Below are 21,657 nucleotides of genomic sequence, written 5' to 3' on the forward strand. Positions count from 1 at the left end.
TTTTCCCATTAATTTAAAGTAAATAAAATAGCGTCAATTAATCGGGACATTGACCTGAAGATTCCATATGGAATATATTTTGTTACAGGGATGAGCTTGGGCACTCTACTGGGTTGGCAGCGTTGACGACGTTCATCCCAGCAGAACACAAATGCCGCTTATCACAGGTTGAGCCTGTATATGTATTTACAGTCCGTGTTTATAGCAGATCCTGTTAATATATCCGCGCTTGTTCCAGACAAAGAACCCAGGTTGTGTTCCCACGATGAGCATTGGGTGAGTTTTTGATGTTGCGGATTTTCTGCACCATTTCTGCCTTTTTTTTAAAAAAAAATACACAGTGTAAAAAAAACTCAACAAAAAACCTCTTTGTGGGAATGTAGCCTTAGGGCGCGTAAGAAAATACAAAAGTGTGAATGTGTCCTTATCCAGGAACCCTTGTATAGGGAAACATTTTGTGTGACTCGATAGAAACAAACTGATTTTACATAGTTATAGAAGTTGAAAAAAAACAACTAAATCCATCAAGTTCAATCTTGATCCTTTCAATTGTTCAACAACATTATTGGGGGAAGATCGTTAAGCCACGATATTTGTAAAACCTTTTGATATACTTCTGTAAGCGAACAATATTTTTGATCTATATTATAATATATATATATATATATATATATATATATATATATATATAATTTTTTTAACCACATACTGGTCTGTCAATATGGGAGCCTTGTGTAAATTTCTACAGGATTTCATTGTTTATATTTTTTGTAGGATCTATAGGTTGGAAATACGAAATGTTCAAGGTCTACTAAAAAAAAAATAAAAATAAATAAATAATAAGCTGTAAAAAAAAAAAATGATCCCAAAAAAAACCTCATATCAGACTTTGGGTAGTAGAGGGTTAAGCCATGAGTCTCAGAGCGGAGGATTTATTTGCTGCAGGTGTCTTTAAAGAGCCTGTGCTTTTTTTTTTTTCCCTTTCCTAAGCTCACTTCCTCCAATATATAAAAAAGGAGGGGGTTTAGCCGGGGAGGGCGGGTGTGTATATATATGACATATGCACATGCTTTTCCATCGTTTGCATGCTCAAGGCGTATCGTTAGTGCATAGCGAGAAGTGAAGGCAGAAGTGGAAAGAGTTAACCAGGCGGCTTTCTCCAGAGAGGTTGGCGATTCTGCACCTGCTTTGGAACCGCCAGGCCAGGTGCAGCAAGCAGGGACTTGTAGTCCCCCCCCCCATATCCCCAAGGACTACGCGTAGCTCTATAGGATTGCAATCTGTAGGTCACAGATGCAGCAGAAATGAGCAAGCTGGAGCATTCGATATTCATTGTATCCCCAAATGTTTCGCAAAATCCTCCAAAATACCCAAATTCTAGCTATGCTTAACTGCCGTGAAGAGCTGGAGAAGAGGGGGGGGGGGATGTCCAAAAGCTGCAAAGCTCTTTCCAACTTTTGTAAAATTGTCGAAAGATTGCCGAAGAAGTAGCCATTATCCAAGTCCAGGAGCAGGTTGAGGGATGCCATGCCAAAGTGAAGGGCGATTGTAGCTAGTAGCATCCTAGTAGAGGAGCCAGGAGGCTGCTGCTGCTGCTGTAGTCAAGAGGGGGGGAATCATCTCTCCAAAGCCCCCTCTCATCCTCCTCCTCCTCCTCCTCCACTCCCACCTCCCCCTCATCCTCCTCCTCCACTCCCAGCCTCTCAGCAAGCCGATGTCTGCACACAGCACATACTGAGGCAGGGGAAGAGGACACAACACACTCAACTCTTGCTTGTTTCTGCTGCTGCTGCTGCTACTTCTGTTGCTGGCAACCACTTCTGCTGCTGCCTCTTCTTCTTCTTCTGCATCTTGGGGGTCACTGCAAACCTGAACTTGAACTGGACATTTCCTAGTGACTAAGAAGTTTGCAAGAGGGGGGGGACTTGGCCCACTTTGCTCCCCCCCTATTGTTTGTGCTGGAGCCTGGCACCAATCATTGACAGGAGGGAGCTGAGAAGGAGGAGGAGCAGATACAAACTCGCCCCTTGCAAGCAGTAAGTAGCCATGCCCACCTAAGCCCTGCACAAGTTGGGGGGGGAGGAGGGGAGGGGACTGAGAGCAGGCACTGCTGAGCAGTATTCAGCCCAAAACAGCACTATTTGGGTCTGGGATTGGGTACCCAGAATAGTGCTATTTTTCAGACTTCCAGGCTTTTGTTATTTTTTTTTTCAACCCCCCCCTACCCCCACAATTAACCCTTTCCTGATGCACAGGCCCTAATGACTCGCAAGCCCATGTTCCTAGGTGCCTGTATCCTTTTCCTAAAATGAATCACCAACAGCGAATGGCTGCCTTAGGGACGGACAAAGAACTGAGTGATTTACTGGATTTCAGTGCGGTAAGAACCCACGGTGGAAATTAAAACAACAGCTGTAAACACAAAACAACAACAACAACAAAAATTACAAACACAACAACAACAAAATTTCTACAACTAGCTGAGCGGCAGGAACAAAAAAAAAACAAAAAAACAACATCAACAGCCCATAATAAAACATAGCAAACTGTGTTACCTGAGTTGTTGCCATTGGAAATCCATGGTAAATATGCAAAGCTTATTTTTTTGTTACATTGTTGCTATTCTGCATTTTTTTATCATTATTATTATAATTTGTACGGTGATGCTTTTGTTGTTTTTTTATCCATTTCATTTATTTTATTTCATTTTTTTTTTATTGGCTTGTGGTGTTTGCAAGAAGTCTTGTAATTCTGGATGGTTTCCCATCCCTTGCAGCTCTCTCGCTGTCTTCTGCTTTTTTTTTTTTTTTTGCCTTGGCACTCATATAGAAGAAAACTTGCTTGTCTTTCCGTGTAGGGGACCAGAGTTGATCTCTTGTAATTACAAGTAAAATGCTTATCCCCAGGTGTCTCCTTGCAAGGTTTTCATGTACTTTTTTTTTTTGTTTACTTGGGGTGGGTTTGGGGGGTTAGGGGGGGAGAAGGAAAAAAAAAATTTGCCTTTTGGATTCCAACAGTGTCCCACTTGTTTGGAACCGCTGCAAACAGCTGGGAGGTATTCTCCATAGTGTGCCTATATGTCTACATGTATGTGTATGGTTTGGCGGTTCTATATGTGAAAACTATGGCATGACTTAGATCATTGTGGATCGGAATTAGCATCTTGGACCTCAGGCTTTTATTTGCCAAGGCGAAAGAATTTCCTCCCTAAGAGATGGCTTTTCAGAAGTTTGGACAAGATCTGTAGCCCCAGGCACATTACAGCCCCTGTCTGTCTCTCTCTCTCTTTCTTTCGCCTCTTGCACTTTTTTCATTTGTTAGAATTTTTTTTTTCTTGCATGTGTGACTCAGGGAAGGTGCGTATCCACCACCAGACACGTCGAATAAGAGAAACCAATTAGAATCTAAATAATAGAAAAAAAAAAATTCTCTTTGCAGAACTGTGACTTGTTTCCTCTGTTGTGTGCATTACATGGTAGTTTAATGCAGGTGCCAGTGGATGTTTACGTAGTATCACTGTCATCGATGAGATAGTGAAGCTTTACAAAAAAGGTTTGACATTTTGATGATCATCCTATTGTCTAACATATTCTTCTGCAATTTAAATTTATAAATATATATGTTATATATTTATTTATTTTTTATATATTTATATATATATTATATACTATATATATTTGTGTGTATATATATATTTTTTATTATATTTTTTAATGGAAAAAAATAAAATAAAATATTATACATATATATATTTATATACTGTATATATGTATATATATATATATAAATAAATAAATATATATATATATATATATATATATATAATTATAAAGTTGCTAATTTTAGCTTTAATTAATCCATATTTTAATCCATATTTAAAGGATATTATTTTTATTTTTTTTAGGGGGGGGGGAATTAAATTCAAATATTATGAATGTTGTTTTTTTTGTTAATTCTTTTTCTCGCATTGACATCCATGAAACTATGAAGTTGTCTTCAACTTCTTCTGCTCTGTCTGTTTCAGATGTTTTCCCCTCCTGTCAGCAGTGGGAAAAATGGACCAACGTCTTTGGCAAGTGGACATTTTACCGGGCCAAGTATGTAAAACGTGTTTTTTTTTTTTTTCTGGGCTGTTTAACATTTTTAATGTTTTTTTGTTTGTTTTTACTTTGTCATTGGTCTTTATGCCAAGGTGTGACGTTTCCGTAAAATGATTGTGGTTTATTTTGCTTTAAGAAATTATTATTATTTTTTTTTTTTTAGAATTATTAAATCATTTATTTGTTTGGTCGTCAACCGTACAGATGGTATTAAATAGTCTTTTGGATACTTTTTTTTGCTGTTTTGGTTGTATTTATTTATTTTGGGGTTTGGTTTTTTTTTTGGGGGGGGGGGTTGGGTGTTTTGGCCTGTAATGGAAAGTTTTATTTTGGTGGCTGAGGACAGTGAGTAGAAGAAGATATCAGTGATCAGAGGTGGTTTCAGACAATTTGGCTCCGTCATGCACAGATTGGCATCCAGTGCCAGAGGTACCTAAATAGCTGGCTGTAATGTATGCGGCACACCGGGCTCCGGGCACAGGCCGTAAACCTACAACATTTCTTTTGTTTCCAAAAATACATATTCCAACTCACCCAATTTTTTTTTGTCAAAGGATTTTTTGGGAAGGAAAACACAAAAGATCCAACTCCCTCCTCCCCCCCTTTACAATTGTAACAGCTGCAATGTTTTACAGTGACTGGCGCTCGCACATTTGCCTGTAGATAGTCGTAGAGGATCGTCATAATTTGAAATCATGGGATTGAATGTCGTCAACTCTTTACTGCAAATGAACAGAGGAAATATTACTCCTCGCTACATGAACTTTCAGAACCATTTCCAGTTTGGAAACTTAATAGCAAAACCCCCTCGCAGTAACGTCACACGTAGAATCCCAGCAGAAGGCCCCCCAGGAGGCAGGTTATGGCTTTACAGGAATCTGGGTTTTTTTTTTTCGTTTTTTTTTCTTCTTTACCCATAATTTGTGGTAATATAAGGTAATGATTGTGTTCTGGCCAGTGATTTCATGACAGTGAATACTCACGTGACGATGAGAATGGATTGCAATCGATATTGGAGGTGACATGTTCCAGGATTGTCAACTTAGTTTACAAAGTTTGTGGATAAGTCTACAAGGATAGATGGATGGATAATAGATTGCTAATAGATAGATAGATAGGTAGATAGATAGAAAGATAGATAATAGATAACAGATAGATGGATAATGGATAGATAGATAATAGATAATAGATAGATCGATGATAGATAGATAGATAATAGATAATAGATAGATAGATGGATAATGGATAGATAGATAGATAGATAGATAGATAGATAGATAGATAGATAGATAGATAGATAGATAGATAGATAGATAGATAGATAATAGATAGATCGATGATAGATAATAGATAGATAGATAATGGATAGATCGATGATAGATACTAGATAGATAGATAGATAGATAATAGATAATAGATGATAGATAGATGGATAATGGATAGATAGATAATAGATAGATAGATAATAGATAGATCGATGATAGATAATAGATAGATAGATAGATAGATAAATGGATAATAGATAGATGATAGATGGATACATAACAGATAGATAGATAGATGATAGATAGATTGACAGGCGGACAGATGGATGGATAGATAGATAGATACTTCTTTAGATTACCCATGAATCGATAGATACATTGAAAGATTCATAAATACATACATATATAGACACAGAAAAGATAAGATATATACATAATATATATTTCTTTGAATGGCCTATATATATGTGGATACATAGATATGAGATACATAGATAATAGATATATACAGTAGATAAATATATAGCTATAGAAATGATCAGATTCTTCTTTGTATTGCCCATGGATTAATAGATATACAGATGGATGCATGGAGAGATACATACATATGGGAAAAATAAAAAGAGATATAGGTAGATTGATTGAGAGATACATAGATCTGATAGATAATTGATAGATGATAGATAGATAATAGATAGATAGATAATAGATAATAGATACAGATAATAGATAGATAATAGATAATAGATAGATAATAGATAGATAATAGATAATAGATAATAGATAGGTAATAGATAGATAGATAGATAGATAATAGATAGATAGATAATAGATAATAGATACAGACAATAGATAGATAATAGATAGATAATAGATACAGATAATAGATAATAGATGGATAGATAATAGATAGATAATAGATACTTTTTTCGATTGCTTTGATACGTTTTTGGTTGGGGATGTTTCTGGGCTGTTTGCCGCCTATGGCCGCACATAGACGCTATCATTGCTCAGCTTTCGGCTATGGCTAAGAATTGCTGCTACGTTCCAGCGCCCACGTCTGCTCCATACACCACACGGATGTGAGTCCTGCTGCAGTGTGAGACCCCCGCACTGTGTGACACGTGGAGATCACGGCGTCTTAGGTCGCCATTACCTGTGTATTAGCGGGTAGCTGCGAGCCTCCATCCTCACCCCCTGCCTTATTATTGGACAGGTGCGGTGTAGACCATTGTGCGCCTATTTCAGCTGCAGAAGTGTGAAAGATTGGACAAGAGCAGATGTCAGTTTTATGTAATGCCTTCAAGCTGCTGACTGAGTCTTTTGGGTATTTAATTTTTTTTTTTTCTTGTGTTCTAGGAATTATTTTGCATTTGAAAAAAAAAATTAAAAAAAAATCCAGGGTGGAAAAAAAAAATGATTGCAATAAAAAGCTCCTGGGTTCCAGATTTCGCAGTGCGCAGTCATATTTCACATTCACGCTTCCTGCCTTGTCGTCCTTTCCCCGTTGCAGATGTTGAGTGTTTTTGACCACTTTGGTAGCGTGTAGGTAGCGCAGCGCCCCCAGGACCTGGTCTGGGGCTTCCCACCCTCTCGCTCCCACCCTGGATGACTACAGAAGGGCTGCAGTCTGCAGGAGAGCTCCGCTGTAACCTGAGTCCTGCTCCTCACATTCCCATGGAACATATTTTCACATGAAAGCCTTTTTTTCAGCCCAGTAAAGAAACAGCGGTTTGTGTTTGATGTTTGCAGGTGTTCAGCACAATCCAGCCTCGCCGAGGAATTATTTCACCTTAAAAAAAAAAAATTCCCCTCCCGCCTGCACTTACACATATGTTGTTGATATCAACTCTTAAAGTCGGTTTCTACACCCACCGCATTCACTTACTGGCCTTCTCTTTTCATTCTATCTATGTCACAAAAAATAGCAATAAAATTTATTGAATTTAATGATCTTTTCTTTTTTTCTTTTTTTTTTTCTTCGCTTTTTGTGTGTCTTTTTGTTGATTTTTGCTCAGTGTGAGAAAAACACGTTAAAATATGGTGTGAAATGATTTTTGGAAAAAGAAAAAAAAAAGAAGGAAAAATTTACAGGATTTTGTGGTTGGTTCTAGCTGTTGAGCTCTATGAGGAGGCAGTGGAAGTAGCTGAATAATATATATATATATATATATATATATATATATATATATATATATATATATATATATATATATATATATATATATATATTATATTGTTGTTTATGGCATCCGGTTTTGGCTGGTTGACAAAATCCTGTGACGTGTGGTTTTACTTTGAGATACTTTTTAAAGAGTCATCGGTGGCTAGATGTAAAGATAACATGAAAACTTGAGTGTATATATATATATATATATATATATATATATATATATGTATGTATACATATATGTGCCTGTGTGTATGTATATATTTATAGACAGATAGATATAAAAACATGCATAGGTATGTGAATGTGTGTGTGTGTGTGTATATATATGTATATATACACACATATATAAGTATATATATGTGTATATATACAGTATATATATATATATATATATATATACTCATGTGTATAAGTATATATATATATATATATATATATATAAATAATAAATAAATATATATATATATTCTTTATTTCTTTTTAACATTTTCTTTTTAATTTATCAAACATTTACTACCTAAATAAAATAATATTTTTGCAATATTTTGGCCAAATTTTCTGAAACGTTTTTCAATACTTTGATCACACTGTACATTGGGTATCGTCTACACATCATGTTTGTGGCTGACCATGATTTACGCTTCCCATAGTGTTTTATGCAGGTGCTAAGAAAAAAAAGAAAATAAAGGCTGTAGAGTGTAGAAAATTCTATTTTTTTTTTTACTGAGCAGGTGCAATGTAAAATGGCAAATTTGGTTCAGATGGGAAATTGAAGTCGGAGACTTTTTCATTGAAGGTTTTGATCTCTTTCTGGCGGTGGGGTTTATTCATTTGCTGGTGTTTCTATGTTGTCGCCTGTATTACTGGTGCAGTGGAGCGGAGTTTGTCGGTTACATCTGGCTGCAGATGACACTGCTGGATCACACTTGTTTGGACGTAAACCCAGTTTCAACCACGGATGCAGCAGAGATGGATTTTGCATTTGCTGCATCATTTGCGCAGAGTGATAATGGTTGAAAGATAAGAACTGGTCAATCTGGTTGCCAGTACTTATTTTCATGGGCAGTTTCCTATTATGGACCCATGTTTCACCTGATTTAAGTCACAGAGACTAATATAGAGACAAGAATTACAATATTTCATACTCCGTTAGGGAAATTCAGGGAAACAAGGGCTGTAACAAGAAACGTAGCACCTGCAAAATTGGTCTACCTGCAGTCCTATGCAAGTCAAGAGGAATGACCCTGTTCTTGATAAACTCATAACTCCTCCTACCATCCTCTTATAGTATTTCCTAGAAACCTAGTTCTATAAAGTTGGACAAAGTCTACAAAAGTTTTCTTCACTTGTGCCAACCACATACTATAAGACCTATGGTAATTGATATCGGAGGCCCAGTGTATGGGGATGACAAGGAATTAAGAGGTTGTCTCAACATCAGTTAGGTCAAAATTGCAAAGGACTTGCAAAAATAAGCAACTTTTAATCTTTTTTGAAAAATCCAAAGGATTTTTCATTTTATGGTTTCATGCTTGGTGACTTGGTTACTGGCCACCATTGCAATCTAGCTGCAGTGGCTTAGCATGCGCAGTGGTTGCAAGCTCTTTCCAATAAAGCCCTGTAAGTACTGAGCTGAATCTACCAGATCGCTGGAGCCCTTGCACAGGATCCCTGTGTGCCTAGCGGAGGGAGTGCAAAGTTTGGACCAGCAGTGCAATTACGCACCTGGTCTGAACTGTCAACCTTCAGGAGTGAACCGTCCCCCAGCATAGAGGAAGCCAAGAGGCAGAGGAACGGTGCGCTTCCAAAGATTAAACCCGAGAACAGCCTTTTAAACAAAGTCTCAGCTTGTGAATCTCAAGAAATTATTTGATTCTAGGCCATTTATTTGATTTCCAGAAAGTGTCACCAACATAGAGCTTGAGAGTGTGCAAGTATTCAAGTAATGACCCATGTGTTACTACAAGGGTTAAACTGACCCCCAAACAAAGTTCAGTAGGGGGGGGGGATTGTTTTGCATTTACTAAGCACTGGTATTATTGGGATATCCCCCATCATTGTTTGATCAAAAGTGATCTTGCATATCTCCCCACCCCACCTTGGCCGAAGGATGTTTAGATGACTCTCGACAAGCAGATGTGATAAAAGCTCAATGGGGAAGGAATGAATCCCTGCCATCCATGGCTTCTTTTCATCTTCCTTTGATGAAAGCTCTGATACATGCAACACAACAAGTACAGCTGGAAAAACCGAGCTGAATCAAGGAAAGAAAAAAACAAAAGAAAAACATCACTTCGGAGTGTCTTTCATTTGTCCAGCGCAAAGCCTAAGATCCATCAATTTATAACCAGAATACCATAATTCCAGTGATGCCAAACACAAGTTTTACCATAAAAGCTACATAAAACAAAAACAAACTTAATGGAACCTACAACATGTTTTTCTAGAAACACATATGAACGAAAGACACTTTGGCCCTGATCCCTCAAGACTGGAGCTTTGTATGCCAGTCTTGATGAAGGGTGCCCTGTGTTAAGATGTGGATTAAGAGGCTGGTGCCTCTTATTGATTTTGTCATACCGTTCATCTGCCGCCGTATGAAATGTGCTCCATTCGTACATTGAATTACATTTCGAGGCATTAATTATGATTGATGAATTTGTTGGCCTGCTTGGCCATATCACGTCCTGACTAAGTTCTGCCCAATTTTTAAAACATTGACAGAGCTGAATTAGACTAATGTAAAAAGCCACAAAGTGCTTCCTCAACTTCGAATTGCAAAAAAGTTTGACAATTTTTCAAACTATTTTACACCAGAATTCTGTTAAAAACTATTTTATGAATTATGGCCTATAAAACTAAAGATGTCCTCCAATACCTATCAGCTGCCTGTAGAAAGAAATTGGGCTTAAAAATTAAAAGGGTTCTCTGCAAAAACAATCCCCATCCAAATGGACATCGTAGAAGAGTGTCTTCCACACTGAACCCACTTTATGAGCTAGAAGGGAGAGTGGCCTTGTATGGGCTGCACTCATTCTGGTGGACTCGAGCTGTCCTTGTGATATAAGGAAGCCTTTATCTGGCTACTAGGGATGGTGGCTACGTCTAGTCTTCTAGTGGCTACATCAGTAATCTGTGGCTGGTGGGTGTGGGACCTGCAAACCACCTCTAACCTGATGGCATCAGCATTTCTACTTTTGAATGGCTGGCTTGTGGCAATGTCATAATAGTGGCATGATGCACATATGAAGTCACGCCAGGTTGGCTAAGCAAAAGAGCTATGGATGCTGGCAAGTAGGCGTTTCACTGGGCTTCCATCTGGTGGGCACATATTACTTGAATGACTACTAATCTGTTAGTACAAACTCTAATTACTGCATTTTCCCTGTCTGACTGGTGGCTTTCTCCAGTGCTCTTGGCCAGGGGTTTAAGGAGTTGGACCTCAGTAATTTATCAGGGGCTAAAGGGGATTGCCTTTTAACATTCATGGACAGCTTGACCAAGTCTTCGCGCTAAGTTTTTAGTGTAAGAAAAAAAAGTAGATGCCAAATGCCTCATGCTCCTCAATAGTATTGCAATGAAAAAATCCACCCTTTCATAGACCTTTGATAAGGAGAGTCTTTGTTTCTCATTGACCTGGTATGCTGAAAAAAGGGGGATGGGTTGCGCCTCTGCTGTGTAGGGCTTGGTGACATATCAATATATTTGGCGTATTATTTGCTAGAACATTTGAGACACTATTTTTCTTATGAGACACTCTATAATCCTCTAGGAAGGCTCGAAAGTAGAACACGCCCAAAATGCCAGGTTTCTCAAAAGGTTGACCAAAGGATCGAAGTGTTGACGGGATGGCGGTAGAGTGAAATGTAGTGTATGTATTATAAAGAAACAATGCAAAAGTGTGAGACAACAATAGGTAACTGAATGAGAATCCTGAATGTTTGGGAATATTGGAGTCTGGGGGCGGTTGCGCTTTGAAACTACTGCCTTGGCCCTCCATATTGACAGTTTTAAGACCTATTTACGGGTGAGATGGACATTTACTTGAGTTAGGCCTGCAGGTAAATGACATTGGCACAAATGTTATTCATATGATGTTTTTTATTAAAGCCTTAATGGCAATGGTTAGTAATAACCAATCAAAAGGATTTTTAAAGGGTCTCATAATATATATTTTTTCCAAGTAAAAGCAGCTCAATTCAGTAGGATCTTCTCATTTCGTAACTAAAGGTAACAGTTTAGTGGATATACTGGTACGCAGCAGAGGAGTGCGGAAACATTAGCAGGACTCTGGTCCATCAGTCACACCGATTGTCCGTGGCCGCCGGACCAGAGCCCTACAAACCTCCTCCTACCTTCCTTGCATCCCCACCTTCTTCTGATTAGTAAACCCAGCACATCATCATGCACATGTCATCCTACAATAATGATGTTGCACTGAGCCTATTAATCAAAAGAAGCTCTTAGGATACTGGTAGGAAGGAGGTTCACAGGGTCTTAGTTCGGCGGCCATGGACCACAAATATGACCTCTAGACCAAAGTCCTGTGAATCTTTTTGCCCAACTCTAGTATATAGGCTTACCTTGAGTGTGATTGTTCAGGACACCGAAAGCCAATGGGTTCATTTAATTGATTACTTTCCTAAAATTTGTTGTAAGGTCTCTGCCAACCTTTTACATTAGTAAGTATCAAATAATGAACCTTGTACAATTACAGTAACGCACCAGACAGGAATTGGTCATGCGTAGTTCCCAATATGCTATATTTAGAATCGTAAGTCATTTCGCCTAATTTCCTTCATATGACACTTTTTTTTCGAAATTACAATGACTGTTTTTCTATGTTTGGTTTTATTTTTAGATATTTTTGTCATTTTCTTTTAGGTTAAGGTATTTTTGTTTTGAATCACCTCCCTCTGCTTTTAAATAGTAATCACTTACCGCATGAAAGAAAAAGTTAATTGGAGTATTTGGCAGCATGACCAAAAAAAAACACCCAAAAGTTCTACATTCTATAGCACGACCCCCTTTAGCGATGTGTCAAGTTATGCCCCTGATTACTCTTCTTTGCCTAGCAGCTCTCCTTTCTGTCGAATAGAGGGAGTTTCTAAGCTCGGACCGCTTCTGTGATGCCTGTCTGCATGGACAGATATCATGGAAAGGGGTTGTAGTCGATGAAGAATTGCTTTAAATTATAATATTGTTCTCCGTGTATTTAACATTAACAGCATTGTGTGAACTGGGTACTAATTTCCAGTTGGATTTCTTTGCCTTTAAACTGAAGTTTGTCCACAAATATATATAGTAGCTGTCGAGTGATATTGTATAAGGGAAAAGTGTTCTTCGAGTTTTTCATGGAAGATTGAGTATTCCAAGAGTTTTACCACTATTGTTGGAACTTTCATTATGCATGTTGGTGGACATCATACTGGAGATTTTGTCCTCTTTAGTTTTGATATATTTTCCTGAATATTGGGGTTGTCTGAGATTAAAAATGGCACCATATTTGTACATTGGCCATGCCTGATATCATAAATCAATCTTGTTCATTTGAATGTGACTGAGCTGCAATGCCAGACACAACCAATGGGCAACAGTGGAAGTGTTTCTTGTGTTTCAATTATAGACAACCTCTTTAATTTGACCCAGTGAAAAAAATAGTTCTCAATTTGTCTCCAATTAAACTGATCTAATTACAGTCATAAAATATTAATTTGCTTTCAGAAATAGAAGTTTTAAGTTCTTTCACAACCTTGTAGGCTTGGTCTTGTTTCCATGTCAATGGTATGGCTTTTAGTTCACAATTATGCCATGGAGACCAATTCTGGACATACTTTTCAAACAGTAGATAGATGTAGCTGGGTTCCACTAGTTCCTGCCAGTTCTGAACTGATGGCACTGCTGGACATCTTCCAATTTTGAAGTGAACGCATGATGTTATTTTCATCTACTGCACGAAATTTGCTTATTTTGACGACAGCATCTACTGCCCTCAATGTTGCCCATTCCTTGTTGCTTCTTCAAAATAGCTTGAACATGCAAATTTTGAAACCCTAGCCTGCTAGGCTTTGAAATATTAGCCTGGGAGACACCTTGCCGATGCAGTATAACTACCTTGAGTCTTGTTGCTCTTCTCAGTCTTGCCATGGTGTGACATGAAACTGTCTTCCACATCCTCACATTTGTAGTAGAACTTGGCTGTTCCTCACCCAGTTTTAAGCCTCCAACACATCTTTCTGTTTTAGTTAATTACTGTGTTTCAGCCTACATACGAATATGATGATCATTATCACTTGTTTGGTATACTTGGTCACTCATAAACCTGGCTATAACCTTACAAAATCCCTGACTTTGTGCAAATGTCCCTAGAAAATAAAATGGAACGGTAAAGGGCGTTGGTCATTGGAAGCTGTGGAGCTATACACTTCCACATGAGAAAATTAGGCATTCCCTTTAATTCTAATCTCATTGGTTATTTGAAATCAATGTAAATATTGTAAAATTAGTAGTTTTGCTCCATAAAAATATTTATTTATCTAATTGTGATTTTTTTTTTGCACTCAAAATTAAGACATTTTCTCTCCATAAATATATTTTTGTTTCTTAATCTACATTTTTTTTCTTCCATTTGCTGTCTAAATTTTCAGCAGTAGATTGGGAAAATGCTGCGCTAAATGACTAATCAAATTATGCCTGTGTAATTCGGTTTATCAGTCATAAAGTTTGCTTTGCACTTGCTGTTTAAATAGCGTTCCTCGCATGATTACATTGTAAATGCATTTTTAGAAATCTGGAATATGAATGTATTAAGGCAGACACTTATTTTACAGTGATGCAGTTTTACCTCATCTGGGTACCATGGGGATTTATTTGAGTAACTCAGCCCAGAGCTTTGGGTAATAGAAATAAATCATATTATCATCCTTATTATCTACATTTTATGTTTGAATTTATTTTATTTTTAAACTTTATGATAATGTTTTGCTTCATCTTTTACATCAAGAAATTATTTAAAGAAATTTTCGGTAGAATTTGATCCAGACTCCAAAATGGCCTTCAGATTTTCCAATCACCAACTGTGACGATAATTATAAGTTTTATTAGTCTGTGACAATATTTTGCTAAAAGTCTAGTTTTGAAAAACTAAAATACAATTCTGCTTTAATCTCTCTTATCTAAGTGCCCTGTTGGGGTGTTTGAAAGTCATAGAGGAGGGTTTAACACTTGGGACTTCCCTGGAGGAATTACGAAGAAGGTCCTAACCACTTTGGTAGACTTCCGTTGTCAATAATAGCTAATAACCGATCACTGGGCTGTTATCTGATTCTATACATGGCTCAGAGCAGGCCATTATAGTGCTGGTGGGTGTGAACCCACTACACCACGGGCCGGCCTTACCCTGGAGGAGCATGACTAAGTGCCTATCGGGTTTTCACTATGGCCTCTGATGGATAGGATAGGCTCGGCTGTCGTTAGACACCAGGTACCTCTCCAAGGCAGTCCCCAGGACTGCCGCAGCTGACCGGAGCATCTGAGGCATGGGTACAAGGTGCAGGAGGGTGAAGACAAAGGCGAGGTCAGACAATTCGAGGTCAGGGCAGGCAGCACAGGTTTGATACATGTAGCCGAGGTCTGGAGCCTAGACCAATGAAGCTGAAAGGGAGAAGATGCAGAATAGATATTAGAAAAAACGTAATGACAGTGACAGTGATCAATGAGTGGAACCGGCTGCCACGAGAGGTGGTCAGTTCTCCTTAAATGGAAGTCTTCAAACAGAGGCTGGACAGACATCTGTCTGAGATAGTTTAGTGAATCCTGCGTTGAGCAGGGGGTTGGACACGATGACCCTGGAGGCAGAGTATGGTGGTATGAATGAACAGGTGCTAGCTGACTAGGAACCAATGTTCAGGTGAGGAATAGTGGGTGGAGTCACCTGATATATCACCTGCTAACAAGTGATAGGCTGGGGAAGCAAATCTCTGCAAGTCAGGGTGGATACAAATTATTGCAGAGTTCAGCCACGTCCCCTATGACTGAAAACTAGCACAAGTCAACACAGGGCGATGGTCAGGTACAGGATGGAGCTGAGGGAAACACACGGTGAGCAGGGTGGTGCTTAGTAGGCATTTGAGTGGCCTTTGCGAAAGCCATCCATCGAGAAGAGTCATAGATCATAGACATTTCTTTGTTAGAAGACCACTGCACAATAACTTAATCCTTTTCCTTTTAGCTTTTTGTACTGGAAAGAAATCTGACCATCTACAGCTTTTTTACTATGGTTTTCCTAGCTGAGATGCTAGTTCTCTTAAATGGAGAATACCTTTTTCCTCCACATCACCTCCCACTAGGTTAAAATAATAATCTGAGCCGTTACTCGTCCTCCTCAGGTCCACTGCTGTATCTCTGCTGCTGCTCTAGTCTTTGCGGGTGGCAGCAGATATGTTACAACTGCAGCATGCATCAATGCCAATCACTGGGCTCATCGGCCTGCACCATCTGGGAACCACTGATGTTTTCCAGTATATTTCTCCACTTTGCTGCCTTTCGCATGAAGTTTGCTCCTTCGGGGACAGACATTCTGTAAATTCCCACGGAAGTTTTAAAACATTTTCTAATTCAATTGTCCCATTGTATAACTTAAAGAAGATTTCTCATTTCTCTCAAATGACATATCTTAGATGTCTAAGAGCACCTAGTTTCCCTCATTGCATGACCATTAGCCCCATTCTAGGTTCTCTTTGGAGGAGGAACAGTTGTTCAGAGACCCCTCTTTTGGTGATTGATGAAGAGTCCCAAGAGTGGAGCCTCAGTTTATTACCTATCCTGTTGATAGAATTTGTGGGAAACCTGTTTCAGGACTAGGGTACAATAGCAAGTGATGGTGTAATTGGTGCCATCACAAAATTGTAAGGATTGTATTACCTTGGAGCCTTTGACTAAACCCAAAAATCGACCTGTTCCTGTTGACATATGATACAAACCAATGATGGATGAGCAAGGGCCGAAGTTTACACCTAGTGTCCATTCAACAATGGAAGAGTTTCTTCTTCTTTGTTAAAGGGGATGTTTCATTGTGTTTGAAATTTGATCTACTGTGATAAGCGGGATTGTGTTAAATGGGGACCGACTAACTGGCTTCTATCAATAGCAAAACCACCCACCTTCTGTATCATGGCTGATACATAGATGGTAATGGGCAACAATGGAAATGGTGGAACAGTTGCGGATTGGCCATTACCCAAGATCAGCCGGATTTCCTCAAGAAAGACTTAGACTCATTCTCTACTATGTAAATGTTCCTGAAAATCTGACACCTCGTCCAAGTGAATCGTCTACTTTCTAACTAATGTGAATTTTTTTTATTTTTTTTATTTTTACATTTCAGAAATCTAATTGAATTTATGTTTTTTTTTAATTAACGACAAATCTATTCAAATAAGTAAATAATCTTTGCTTAAGTTTTCCATCTCCGCATGCGGCTTATTACGATACTTTCAGTAAAATTACACTCAAGTTTTTAAAGACAACAAAATTTATCAATTTTGGCAAAAAATGGTCCAACTTGAGTTCAATTTATCAAAATTGGGCATTTGGCTTAATGACGATGACAAAATGACAAAAAATGGCAAATTCTGTATAAATCCAATCATGGTGTCTGCCATTAGACTATGTATTATAGAACTCTTCTGCCATGCTGTGATTTGCTGTGCCTTCATGTGGGCCCAAAGGACACAGTTCTCATAGGGCAGTGTTCCCCAACTCCGGTCCCAAGAGCCACCAACAGGTCATGTTTTCAGGATTTCCTTAGTATTGCACAGGTGATAATTGCATCACATGGACAGGCAAGCATTCAATAACCTGTACAATACTAAGGATATTCTCAAAGCATGACCTGTTGGTGGCTCTTGAGGACCGGAGTTGGGGAACACTGTCATAGGGGCATGTGCACGAAGCCTCAGTTCACACTCGCATTGTGGAAGTCCATTTTTTGTGATATTTCTGTTTTACTTATTATTAAGTATATTATTTTATTTTTTTAAATTGCGTGAGGGTTATTCAGTTTACATATATATATGAAACGTGTAGAATAAGTCGCCCTGGCAAAAAAAAAGTAATCTAAATGAGCATTGTTTTTAATCCAGTTGTATGACTCAGGGACGACTTTCCTTCTTTACATTCCTACAGCCGTACGGGGAAATGTTCCTTGTATCATACATGTCCCAATATGAATGAAAATAAATTCCTGGAAAGTGATAATCCTTCTATCCAGGTGTGCCGTGCCTTAGCGAAATATGTATATATGCCGTATATATGGACTGTATTACTGGAGACTGAGTCACACTTAAATAATTGTGGGTTTTTATATTTTAAGTAGTGACGTAGAAGCCACTATAATTATCTGCCTATCTATAGCGGGGAAAATAAGTATTTGATACGCTGCCGGTTTTGCAAGTTTTCCCACCTACACAGAATGGAGAGGTCTGTAGTTTTAATAGGTACCCTTCACCTGTGAGAGACAGAATCTAAAAATAAAATCCAGAAAATCACATTGTAGGATTTTTACATGATTAAATTGTATTTTATTGCATGAAATAAGTATTTGATCACCGACCAACCAGCAAGAATTCCGGCTCTCACAGACCTGTTAGGTTTTCTTGAAGAAGCCTCCTACTCTGCGCTCATTACCTGTATTCAGGGGCGTAACTACCGCGGTCGCAGCGGTCGCCATTGCGACCGGGCCCCGCAGGTCAGGGGCCCCACGCCGGCAGGTCTGAGCAGGGCCAGGCTGGCCATCGGGCACTTCTGGCAAATGCCAGAAGAGCCGATGCCAGTAGTGGGCCGCTGCACTGTTCCTCCCCCGGAACCCCCCCAGTGCCGCCGCCGCCGCCGCATTTAACTATACCGGCGTCTATGACACCGGTATAGTTCAATGCAATGATGGGAGGAGAGAGCGTCACCTGACGCTTCCTCTCCCATCATTCCCCGCTCTGCCTCTGACAGTACACTGCGGGTGCGCGATGACGTCATATCATCGCGCACCTGCAGTGTCCTGGGCAGACTGCAGCCGCCAAGAGCAGCGCGGGCAAAAGGAAAGGTGAGGAGAGTTTTTTTTTTTTTTCTTTTTAACCGGACTGTGGGGCCATTATCGGGGGGGGGGGATGAGATGAGATGTGGGCTGTGCTCTATATATCCCTGTGCGGGCTCTGCTGTATATACCCCTGTGGGGGCTGTGCTGTATATATCCCTGTGCGGGCTCTGCTGTATATACCACTGTGCGGGCTCTGCTGTATATACCACTGTGCGGGCTCTGCTGTATATAACACTGTGCGGGCTGTGCTCTATATACCACTGTGCGGGCTCTGCTGTATATAACACTGTGCGGGCTGTGCTGTATATACCACTGTGCGGGCTGTGCTGTATATACCACTGTGCGGGCTGTGCTGTATATACCACTGTGCGGGCTCTGCTGTATATACCCCTGTGCGGGCTGTGCTGTATATATCCCTGTGCGGGCTGTGCTGTATATACCCCTGTGGGGGCTGTGCTGTATATATCCCTGTGCGGGCTCTGCTGTATATAACACTGTGCGGGCTGTGCTCTATATACCACTGTGCGGGCTCTGCTGTATATAACACTGTGCGGGCTGTGCTGTATATACCACTGTGCGGGCTGTGCTGTATATACCACTGTGCGGGCTGTGCTGTATATACCACTGTGCGGGCTCTGCTGGATATACCACTGTGCGGGCTGTGCTCTATATATCCCTGTGCGGGCTCTGCTGTATATACCACTGTGCGGGCTGTGCTGGATGTACCACTGTGCGGGCTGTGCTGTATATACCACTGTGCGGGCTGTGCTGTATATACCACTGTGCGGGCTCTGCTGTATATACCACTGTGCGGGCTGTGCTGGATATACCACTGTGAGGGCTGTGCTGTATATACCCCCTGTGCTGGCTGTGCTGTATATACCCCTGTGCGGGCTGTGCTGTATATACCCCTGTGCGGGCTGTGCTGTATATACCCCTGTGCGGGCTGTGCTGTATATACCACTGTGCGGGCTGTGCTGGATATACCACTGTGCGGTCTGTGCTGGATATACCACTGTGCGGTCTGTGCTGGATATACCACTGTGAGGGCTGTGCTGGATATACCACTGTGCGGTCTGTGCTGGATATACCACTGTGCGGGCTGTGCTGGATATACCACTGTGCGGTCTGTGCTGGATATACCACTGTGAGGGCTGTGCTCTATATACCCCCTGTGCTGGCTGTGCTGTATATACCCCTGTGCGGGCTGTGCTGTATATACCCCTGTGCGGGCTGTGCTGTATATACCCCTGTGCGGGCTGTGCTGGATATACCACTGTGAGGGCTGTGCTGGATATACCACTGTGCGGTCTGTGCTGGATATACCACTGTGCGGTCTGTGCTGGATATACCACTGTGCGGGCTGTGCTGGATAGACCACTGTGCGGGCTGTGCTGGCACCCAACACCATGTTGCAGTGCAGGAGATTCCTGCAACAGTCCGAGGCGTATCTAGGGGAAGCGGGGCGGGGGAAGGTGGGGGGGTTGTGGGGGCGGGGGAAGGTGGGGGGGGGGGTAGGGGGGGGGCCCCATTTGGAAGTTCGCACCGGGGCCCATAACTTTGTAGTTACGCCACTGCCTGTATTAATTGCACCTGTATGAACTCGTTACCTGTATAAAAGACACCTCAATCAATCACACTTCAACCTCTTCATCATGGCCAAGAACAAAGAGCTGTCTAAGGTCACCAGGGGCCTGCACAAGGCTGGGAGGGGCTACAGGACAATAGGCAAGAAGCTTGGTGAGAAGGCAACAACTGATAGTACAATTATTAGAAAATGGAAGAAGCACAAGATGACTGTCAATCTTCCTCGGTCTGGGGCTCCATACAAGATCTCGCCTCGTGGGGTAAGGATGATTCTGAGAAAGGTCAGGAATCAGACCAGAACTACATGGGAGGGCCTGGTCAATGACCTGAGGAGAGCTGGGGCCAAAGTCTCAAACATTACCGTTAGTAACATACTACGCCGCCATGGATTAAAATCCTGCAGGGCACGCAAGATCACCCTACTCATGCCAGCACGTATCAAAGCTCATTTGTAGATCACCAATGACCATCAGTATGATCCAGAGGAGGAATGGGAGGTTATGTGGTCAGATGAGACCAAAATACAACTTTTTGGTATCAACTTCACTCGCTGTATTTGGAGGAAGAAGAAGGATGAGTACAACTCCAAGAACACCGTCCCAACCATGAAGCATGGTGGGGGAAACATATGTTGGGGGTGCTTTTATGACAGGACAACTGCACCGTATTGAAGATTCTGCATAGACTTAGCCAGTCTCCAGACCTGAACACAATAGAAAATATTTGGAGGGAGCTAAAACTCAATATCACCCAGCGACAGCCCCGAAACCTGAAAAATCTAGAGAAGATCTGTATGGAGGAGGGGGCCAAAATCCCTGCTGCAGTGTGTGCAAACTTGGTAAAGAACTGCAGGAAATGTCTGACCACTGTAACTGCAAACAAAGGTTTCTGTACCAAATATTAAGTTCTGTTTTTCAGTTGTATCAAATACTTATTTCATGCAATAAAATGCTGATTAATTTAGTAAAAATTATACAATTTGATCTTCTGTTTTTTATTTTTAGATTCTGTCTCTCACAGGTGAAGTGTACCTACAATAAACATTACAGACCTCTCCATTCTTTGTAGGTGGGAAAACTTGCAAAATCGGCAGTGTATCAAATACTTATTTTCTGCACTCTCTTTCGTACTTTTATTTTTCTATCTTTTGCTTTATTTCTGTCTGTTTCTTTTTTCTTTTTCTTTCTCTCTCTCTTCCTTTCTTTCTCCCTCCTGTATATATATGTATTTTTTCCCTCTTTATGAGACGGGAGAGCAGTTGATGTCAGTTTCATTTCAGTATTGGGATAAATCTTGTACTTTTTATGTTTGCATTTATTTTTTTAAACCTTGTCAGTGATTTAAATGTTTTCTTTCGGGCTCTGGCTGTGATGTGTTGCATTGTGTTTTCTGCAACAAAGACTGTTTATCCTCCCTTAAGTTATATGTTATGTCAGCTGCAGA

At 40.2% G+C, this 21,657-nt stretch overlaps 1 protein-coding gene across 8 annotated transcripts in view; it reads left to right on the plus strand.

Annotated features, from left to right (window-relative positions):
- The first annotated feature begins 1,705 nt into the window (after positions 1–1,705).
- Positions 1,706–21,657, plus strand: part of TCF4 (transcription factor 4) — a 523,378-nt gene continuing 503,426 nt past the window's right edge. For 2 of the 8 annotated variants that reach the window (XM_077282423.1, XM_077282432.1), the window contains exons 1-2: positions 1,721–2,036; positions 4,025–4,097. In XM_077282423.1, the coding sequence (XP_077138538.1) occupies positions 4,025–4,097 (73 nt within the window). In that variant the 5' untranslated portion in view covers positions 1,721–2,036. Of the gene's footprint in view, positions 2,037–2,075; positions 2,583–3,470; positions 3,553–4,024; positions 4,098–21,657 lie in introns of those variants that run through there. The other 6 variants (XM_077282414.1, XM_077282397.1, XM_077282406.1 and 3 more) reach the window with 6 other exon arrangements.

Source organism: Ranitomeya variabilis, chromosome 1 (assembly GCF_051348905.1).
Source record: "Ranitomeya variabilis isolate aRanVar5 chromosome 1, aRanVar5.hap1, whole genome shotgun sequence".
Taxonomy (NCBI): Eukaryota; Metazoa; Chordata; class Amphibia; order Anura; family Dendrobatidae; genus Ranitomeya; species Ranitomeya variabilis.